Source organism: Corapipo altera, unplaced genomic scaffold (assembly GCF_003945725.1).
Source record: "Corapipo altera isolate COAL_440 unplaced genomic scaffold, ASM394572v1 60747, whole genome shotgun sequence".
NCBI lineage: Eukaryota > Metazoa > Chordata > Aves > Passeriformes > Pipridae > Corapipo > Corapipo altera.
Genome location: NW_020885057.1, coordinates 66947 through 76705, shown reverse-complemented (window position 1 = coordinate 76705; position 9759 = coordinate 66947). Strand labels below are relative to the sequence as shown.

Here is a 9759-nt window from a genome sequence, read left to right as displayed (position 1 = left end):
TAAGGTTTTAGATATTTCAAGACTAGCCCTGTCTGGCTAGGCATATGGTCTGGACTGAAGTTAAATAAGAGGTTCTTACACAAATTTGGTGTTCTATTTCAGCCTTGTTTCAAAGGTTATAGTGGTTAAATCTCAGGTGGAGACTTTCCCCTGGTGCTGTTCTTTTTTCATGTGTCATGCTGTCCATGGGCTGTAGCTGTGTGGGCTGTGCAGAAGGCAGAGTCCTTTGAACTTTTCTGTGTTTTCGAGGGTTTAAATCAAGGTTTGTCGATGTTGCTGCCCTGCTTGATCAGCCTGTTGTGGGGGGGCCCTGCAGACTGTCAGGGCCATCCTGCGTTCTTTCTCAGAAGCATCAACAGCGCTACAGATAGTGTGTCTCTAGGCCTCCTGATTGGAGACCAGAGTACACCAGTTATGTTGATCAGTGTGGCCAGGGCTGTGATGTCGTTTCAGGGAGTCCTTGTGTCTTCTTTTCGGGGCTTCTTTCGTGCGGCAGCTGATGGCAATATTCATCGTGAAACATCTAGTCCTTCATCCTTGGGATGTGCCCTGCCTGTGGCAGCTGTGTTTTCAGAAAAATGTCCTCAATGCTTGTGACTACTGCTTGTTCTATACCAGACGTATTGATCACATAATCTGACTGGTGGATGTTTAGCACTGTACGAATGCAGTGTGGGTTAAGTGCCTTGTTAATCAGCCATTCTAGTAACACAATTGTGAGATTTTGGGATTTTTTGTTTATGTTGCAGTCATTGATGCTAACTGTACGAGGCAGATTTGTGCTATGGTCTCCACACCTTATCCTCCACTGACAATTCCTAAAGGGACACGAATAGCTCAATTTGTATCTTTTCTGAGTTGTGTTCCCCAAGTAGAGCCTCGTGAGCGTCGGGATGGAGGATTTGGTTCTACTGATGCACCACAAGTCTTTTGGTCAGTGCTAATCTCTGCACAACGTCCACAACTGACCTGCACTCTCTACGATACTTGAAGCTTGCTGTCAGTTGTCCAAGTGGACGAACTTCTACATTCGGGACCTGACGTAACTATCATTGCACGGACATCCTGGCCGGCCTCCTGGCCTGTGGTCATGCCAGGGGTTTGGGTTGTGAGACTAGGAGGTACTGCTCAGAATTTTCTTTTAGAATATATAGAACCTGTGTGATTTCAACAGTGGCTTATACCTACAGAACAACTGTTGGCTCTGCAACGGTTTGATGTTGATCACATTGAACCATCTCAGAATCCTTTAATCACCCCTGTCTTTGTGACAAAGAAAAAATCTGTGAAATGAAGACTGTTACATGATCTCAGATGGGTGGTGCGGTCATGGTTACCATGTCAGCATTGGTTTACTGACCCCTTCTATGCTTCCTGCTGTATAACCCATTGTTGTTATTAATTTGACAGGTTGTTTTTTCACAATCCAGTTAGACCCCAGTTATAGAGAAGAAAAAATCGCATTTTCAGTTCCATCTATTAATTGTGCAGAACCTTACAGGTGTTATACATAGAAAACCCTCTCCCAGGAAATGAAAATATTCCTACAATTTGTTGGTGGTTTATGATTCCAACATTATCTCCTGTAATTTTCTGGCTGTCTTCTGTTGTCATTATATAGGTAATATTTTTGCTGGCTGCAGCCACTGAGGATCAGTTGGGTGTACTAGAAGCTGAAACCAGAAAGAGTCTACAATCTTTTGGCCTGATAGTTGCTCCTGAGAAGGTGCAGCGAAAGGAACCCTGGAAGTATTTAGGGTTCAAAATTACACGAAAAGCAGTCATTCCTCAGCCAGTACAATTGGATATTAATGTCGAAACTCTAACTGACATACAAAAACTGTTAGGATCCTTGAACTGGATTAGGTCATACCTAGGATTAACAAACACCCAGCTGGCACCTCTATTTGACCTACTCAAACATTCTGACGATCCTCGAGAACCGAGGGAACTGATTAAAGAGCAGTTCAAACCATCCAGCGAGTAGAGTGGACTTTACATTCTAAATTTTTTTTGTGAATTGATCATTGTTAAATTGTCTAATTTTTTATTTTTGCAGATCACAGTGTTCCTTTTGGGGCATTGGTACAGTGGTCTGACCACTGGTCTGACCCGCTGCACATCCTAGAGTGGCTGTTTTTGCCTTATCGGGCTCAGAAAACTGCTCCTGGATTGTTTGAGCTCATAGCTCAAATCATCATTAAGGCTAGAAAGAGGTGTGTAGAATGTACTGGCAGAGACCCAGCTCGCATTGTTGTACCTGTACAATCTCATTACTTTGAGTGGTGTCTGGAAAACAAATATGAATTGCAAGCTGCTTTAGCTGAGTTCCACGGCCAAATTTCTTATCATTTACCTTCGCATCCCCTTCTTAAGTTTTTTAGGGAAATTCCGATTGGACAAAAAATACTACGCAGCGCAGGACCCCTCGATGGTCTTACAGTCTTTACGGATGGCTCGGGGAAAACAGGTAAAGCTGCGGTAGTTTGGAAAACAGAATGTGGATGGCAACATCAAATTGTTCATCAAGAGGGTTCTCCTCAAGTTGTGGAACTTCGAGCTGTAACTCTTGCTTTTCAGTTATTTCCTAATCAGCCTCTAAATGTTATTACGGATTCTGCATATATTGTTAACTTGTTACAACGACTCGATCAGGCGGTGTTATATTGTCCATCTCCAGGCCTTATTTTTCAGGTCTTGTTTGAACTCTGGAGAACACTTTTGCAGAGGCCTGTTCCTTATTCTGTGCTACATGTTCGTAGTCATACCTCTCTGCCAGGATTCTTCACAGAGGGTAATGCCCGGGCAGATGCTCTTGTTTCTGCTGTTGCTTTGGGACCTGTTCCTAACATTCACCAGCAAGCTGTCTTGTCTCATCATTTTTTTTCATCAAGGTGCAGAAGCCTTGAGACGTCAATTTGGTCTAACTCACTCTGTTGCTCGCTCAATTATTGCTTCCTGTCCAGACTGTCATAATGCCTATACCCCTGTCTATTTTGGTACTAACCCTCGAGGCCTTAAGACCTTACAGATTTGGCAATCAGATGTCACTCATGTCAATGAGTTCGGCAATTTAAAACATGTTCATGTGTCCACTGACATGTTTTCCCATGTGGTGGTTGCTAATGCACATACTAGACAAAAAAAGCCATGATGTCATTAAACACTTCGGTTGTGCTTTTGCTACATCTGGAGCACCTGCTCAAGTGTGGATGAACAATAAGCTATCTTATGTATGTAAATCTGTCCAAATTTTCTTTGCTTTGTAGAGGGTCACTCATGTTATGGCTATTTCACATTCTTCTACAGGACACGTTATGATGGAGAGAGTGTATGGTGCCCTGAAGCACTTGCTTAAAAAATAGAAAGGGGGAATGAGGGGACAACCCCCTCAGTCTAGGCTAGACAAAACTGTGTATGTCTTAAACTTTCTGACCTTCTCTGGTGACTGTCCTTATTCACCTTCCTTTCGGCATTTCTCCTCTCTTTTGTCAACTCAGCCACTGTCTGGCAAAACTCCTGTGCAGATACGGGATCTTATCTCGGATCAGTGGTCTGGTCCACATGAGTTGATAACTTGGGGAAGGGGATATGCTTGTGTCTCAACAGGTGATGGCCCCTGCTGGGTACCTTCGCGGTGTGTGCGTCCTGCTGTTGGCTCTGGAGGTCGTCAGTGTGGTTCCTGATCTGTCAAAGTTCACTCCATGGAACAAGCGAAACGTCTGGGTGACACTAATGAAGGAACTGAACCAGACGACCTTTTGTGCATCGATGGCATATCCGGAGCAGCCGTTTCACACCTGCCTTGTTGGTATCCCCCTGAACGGCACGGAAGCATCTCTCCTGGTGCAAGATGTCATCCAGCAACGTGGCTTCTTGAAACAGGACTGTATTAATATACACAAATGCCTAGAACATATTGATAGTTGGACTGATGTGTTACCTGTTAGTGCTCCATTTCAAGAATTAGATATTTTAGGGTCACTGCTTGCAGAGGGTTGTGTGTATTTTAATTATCGTAAGGGTTATAAAATAGAGCAGACACGTGGTGAATCTATAGTACAGGATCTATCCCCTGAATCATCTTTCTATAAAAATAGTTCCTTTTGGTGTCGGTATTTAGGTAGAAATCGGACTTGGAGTGCTCCAACAGTGAGTGCACCTCGTCGACTCCCTACAGGAATGTTTCTTTTGTGTGGAGATAGAGCATGGCCAGGAATCCCTGCACAGCCAGTAGAAGGACCTTGTACATTTGGAAGGTTGGGGTTGTTGACACCCGCCCACAGACTGCTGCTTAATCACTCGTTGCTCCATCAACGAAGCCGCAGGGCAATACACCTTAATGAACGGTGTAATGATAACATAGTGCTCTGGAATTATGGACAGAGAGTGGCTGCTTCTGTAGTTCTCCCTTGGGCAGCTGCAGCTAAGGCCTTGGGCACTTTGAATCATATGGCTTGCTGGGTAGCGAAGCAAGTCAATAAAACTTCACAAGTATTGTACCAACTAGCCACTGACGTGAATTCTGTCCGACATGCAACCTTACAAAATAGAGCAGCTGTGGATTTCTTACTTCTAGTCCACGGATACAGGTGTCAAGACTTTGACGGGATGTGTTGTATGAATCTGTCAGATCATTCTAAGTCTATTTATAAAAGCATTGCCGAATTGCAGGCCACAACTCAGAAGATTAAAGAAAGCACTGGGTTTTTTGGCTTGGAAGACTGGTTTGGCAGATGGGGGATACCTAGCTGGTTGGCTTCACTTTTCAAAACAGGATGCTTAATAGTGTTGATGGTTGTGGTTGTGTTACTAATGCTGCCGTGTTTAGTATCGCTCCTGCAAAGGGCCCTGCAGGATACGATGCGGGCAGTCTTTGTGGCACAATTACAGACAGGGGGAATTGTGGGGGGAGATGGCAGGCCCATGGAACCCCTGGGCCCCCTGGAAGCAGAAGAGTTGGAGGCATTGAGGGGAGTGAGACCGTTCCCCTGAGAAAGGTGGAGATAACTGCACATTCCCATGGAAACAGCCTTGAGAGCTGGACAGTGCAAGGTCAAGCTGTATAACAAACTGCAGGTGTTGCATTCCTGGGTGTTTTGCAGGAAAATGTTCATAGTGTGTGTGTATGGGAAAGTGGAACTTGGCACCTAATAAAAGGCTGCCTGCTGCTCTGAGCAGGCAGACATCCCTTTGTCTCACCATCCTCGTGTGTGTTGTGTGTCTTCTTCCCCCCTTGGACCGGGACCCCTTCGACAGATACCCAGCGACAGTTTTCTACATTTACTTTTCTTTTAGAGTACAAGGATCTTTTCCATCTTGCCATAACGGGCTTTCTTGTTCCCACACTGTGGACAAAACTCCACCATGTGACAAAGACCTGCTGTGCTTACACACCAACATCTAGCTTTGTTAATACCTAGTCTCAGAGCTCAAGCCTCCCCCTACCTCTTCACTTCCATCCTTCAGGGACTGAAGGTTTCCCAGCTCTGGATTGCATGGAGCAGTCACCAGCCCTGTGCTCTATCCCCAGCTTGTGAGGAGCACATGCAGCCTACAGCAAACCCAAGTCAGATGCAGTCAAAGCACAGATCCTACCTTGGCAACTGGTGATTTCCTCAGGTTGGCCTTAAGAATTGCAACCCGGGACTTCTCATCAGGCAGAGGGATGTAGATGAGCTGATCTAGGCGACCAGGACGCAAGATGGCTGGGTCAATGATGTCTGGCCTGTTGGTGGCACCAATGATGAAGACATTTTTCTTGGTGGACATGCCATCCATCTCTGTCAGGATCTGATTGATGACACGGTCTGCAGCACCACCACCATCACCGATATTCCCACCTCGAGCCTTGGCGATGGAGTCCAGCTCATCAAAAAAGAGCACACACGGGGCTGCTTGGCGGGCCTGCAAAAAGCAAATGGGAACAATTACTCCATGTTAATACCACTAGGTGAGGAACATGCTGACTTCACACTAAGCCTACCCTGCAATTAAAGCAGCTCAGAGGAGTAGGCCAGAGCCCTGCTGCCACAAGGACAGCTTAGAGGAGTTGCTATGGAACAGTCATCTGCCACACAAACAATTAAATTCTCCTGAACAACAAGCTGCACTTCCCCAAAGCTAGGAGCACTGTGAACCAGGCAGAAGGGTGGTAACTCCAATGCCTAGAGGACAAGCTGGAGCCAATTTGCCTGGACCAGAACTCTCCCTGCAGGATCTGGGGACATCAACTGGTTATTTAGGCACTTGAGTATCAGTAGGTGAAAAATATCAAATGGAAGGGGGAAATCCAGTCTCTGTCTTCAGCTCCCTAATAGGTAGAGTTACAGGGAAAAGGAAGCCATATCTTTCTTAAAAATGCACAGCAAAAGGATGAAAGACGAGGAACAAATGGCTGCAAAGAAAATTCCAGTTAGAAATATGGGAAAAAAAAATTCTTCATAATGAGAGAGCTCAAACACTAGCACAAGGCCCAGAGAGGTCAGGGATTCTCCATCCTTAGCATGTGATCAGAACATAAGGCCCTGAACAACCTGATTGACTTTCCAAGTTACCTCCCTGCTCTGGACAAACAGCTGGACCAGATGGCCTCTGAGGTTCCCTCTTAACTTAAATTTTTTTCTCTCACTCTCCTTCCAACTTTGCTCTTTCAGCACCTTCCCTGACCACAGGAGTGAAGATTCCCAAGATAATCCATGCAGATACCTCCTGGGACAGGAGATCACACTATCTATGGGGGAACTGGGCAGTGGAAGTGAGCTCCTTTGCAAGCCACATATATTGCAGGACAAGAATAGAATAATTTCAGTTGGAAGAGACCTACAATGATAATTTAGTCCAACTGCAGAAAAAGAAGAACCCATAGCATGTTTTAAAAATCTATAGAAGGTGATGGCTAATGAGGTGTTGAAATAAGTTTTCAGGGATGCAGAGAATATCTGACATCCTAATGCTAGCCTCACTGCTAAGACACTGGAGCATTTTTAATCCTGTAACAACAGATACAAATTGTAGCAGGAGAAAACCATCTAAATAGCTATATTGCCAAAGAAAATTAATCCCCTAACATCAGGAAAGCAGACTCTGCTCTCAATGCAAGCAGGGAAAACAAAACACACAAACAAGAACCAGGCTAGTAAGACAGGTGCAGCCGAGGTTTTCGGGGTACCTCAGCACAAACATAGCACAAGGAGCAGAAGATACACTTACCTTGTCAAAGATCTCACGCACGTTGGCTTCAGACTCGCCAAACCACATGGTGAGCAATTCCGGCCCTTTAATGGAAATGAAGTTTGCCTGGCATTCATTAGCAATGGCTTTGGCCAGGAGTGTCTTACCACAACCAGGTGGCCCATAGAACAGAACTCCTTTTGATGGGGTCATGCCAAATTTGAGGAACTTGTCTGGGTGTTCCACAGGATACTGAAAGAGAACAAAACAAACAAAAACCTCTCATGATGAGCCAGAATAAGACTGTATTTTAGAATCACATAATGGTTTGGGTTGGAAGGGACCTTCAAAAATCATTTAGTCCAACCTCCCTGCCATAGGGTGTCCCATAGGCAGGGACACCTTCCACTAGACCAGTTTTGTTTCTGTTCCTACCAGAAGCACTACCTGAAATGACTGACATCATCTACCCAGACTTGTGCAAAGCATTTGACGCTGTCCGACGCGGCATCCTGGTCTCTAAAGTGTAAAGACATGGATTTGACGGATGGACCACTCAGTGGATAAGGAATTGGCTGGATGGTCACACTCAAAGAGTTGAGGTCAATAGCTTGATGTCCAAGTGGAGACTAGTGATGAGTGGTGTCCCTCAGGGGTTGGTATTGGGACCAGCACTGTTTAACATCTGTGTCAGTGACATGGACAACAGGATTGAGTGCACCCTAAGAAAGTTTGCCAATGACATCAAGATGTGCAATGCAGTCAACACGCTGAAGGGAAGGGATGCCATCCAGAGGGACCTGGACAGGCTTGAGAGGTGGGCCTGTGCAAACATCATGAAGTTCAACAAGGCCAAGTACAAGGTCCTGCACATGGGTCACGGCAATCCCAAGCACAAATACAGGCTGTGTGGCGAATGGATCAACAGTAGCCCTGCCGAGAAGGACTTGGGAGTGTTGGTAGACAAGAAGCTCAACAAGACCCAGCAACGTGCGTTCACAGCCCAGAAACCAACCGCGTCCTGGGCTGCATCAAAGTATGGCTAGCAGGTCAAGGGAGCAAACAGCTCTAGTGCAGGCACATCCTGCAGCAAAGCAGGAGATTGCAGCAAAGAGGGTGAGTTTCTAGAGCCAGGGTAACCCCAGGAGAGTGCCAAAACCAACACTGAGCTTGCACAGGAGCAGCTGACTCAGCATGGGCAGGGCCAGGAGTGAGGGCAGCTGATTCAAGCTTGATCTAACTGTCACTCACAGAGGTGAATAGCTCAGGTGCAGAAACCCCCAGGGAGCGTGAATAACCAGGAACTTGGCAAACAGAGCAGGCAAACAGAGTGTCAGCCTGTCAGCCAGGACAAGGTGCAGCAGCTTGAACTGCAGTTGACAAGGAAGGGCTTCTCTCCCTGGGAAGGCCAACACAGTAGCAGTACCAGAGAGCAGCAAATAGGAGCAGCAGTTAATGCTGAGGGGCAAAGGAGGCCCCTTCTTCCCCAGTCTTAGTAGTGTAAGCTCCCACTGTTATGGTGATGACATGCTATAGAGCTTGTTCCCCAGTGGCTGTTGGAGTTCCTACATCAGTGATGTCAGAGGCTTCCACTGAGACAGATCTTCTGATAGTAGATGTAGCTCTGCAGGCCTCTGGTTGTAAGGAGTGCCTGGTGCCTGTCTGGGAAGCCGGAGCTGAGTCATCTCCTCTGTAGAAGGTGTGCCCTTGTTGAGAAGCTATGTTGCCAGGTCAAGGAGTTACATGAGGAAGTAAGTAGACTGCACAGCATTCATGAAGATGAGAAAGAGATAGACAGGATATTCTGAGAGACCCTACAGACTCAGGAGTCTCAGCTCCCCTCTACATCGGAGATGCAGGTGGGCTTTGCACCATGTCTCAAGAAATCCAAAGTCAAAAGAAGAAGGCTGGAAACTGGCCACTCTCTGTACAAGGAATGCTCCTGCTCCTCCTGAGGACTTGCCATTAACAAACAGGTTTAGTGCCCTCCAAGCTGAGGAGGAGCTGGGTAAGGCTTCAAGCAAAGCAACTGAGTTGCTAGACCCTGTGCCAGGACAAGATCACCCAGAGAAAGCAGTAAGCAATTGTTGTGAGTGAGTCCCTACTGTAGGGGACAGAGGTACCCATCTGCTGACCTGACCAGTTGTCCAGAGAGGTTTGCTTTCTGCCAGGGGCTCAAAATCAGAGATGTCGTGGAAAGACTGCCAAGGCTTGTCAACACATCCAACTATTACCCCCTGCTGGTCTTTCGCATGGGCACTAATGATACCAAGGGTAACTTAGGAACCATCAGATGTGATTTCAGAACTTTGGGGATGTTGGTCAAGGGTCTGGGGGCCCAGGTAGTCTTCTTGATCCTGCCAGTTAGGGAAAATGGCTAGAGGAGAACTAGATGCATTTACCAAGTAAATGACTGGCTCTGCCACTGGTGTTGCAAACAGGTTTGGTTTCTATAACCACGACACCCTGTTTGCTGATCAACAGCTGATTGGGAGAGACAGGATCCACCTAACAAAGCAAGGCACACATGTTTTTGCCAATAGAATGGCCAACCTAGTAAGGCGAGCGTTAAACTAGGAAAGGTAG

At 46.3% G+C, this 9759-nt stretch overlaps 1 protein-coding gene across 1 annotated transcript in view; it reads right to left on the bottom strand.

Annotated features, from left to right (window-relative positions):
• The window catches only part of LOC113959722 (transitional endoplasmic reticulum ATPase-like), a 44762-nt gene that overhangs the window by 12677 nt on the left and 22326 nt on the right, over positions 1-9759 (bottom strand). The window contains exons 13-14 of the mRNA XM_027668940.1: positions 7213-7425; positions 5599-5907 (exon numbers count right to left, since the gene is read on the bottom strand). Coding sequence (XP_027524741.1) covers positions 5599-5907; positions 7213-7425 — 522 coding nt within the window. The remainder of the gene's footprint in view (positions 1-5598; positions 5908-7212; positions 7426-9759) is intronic.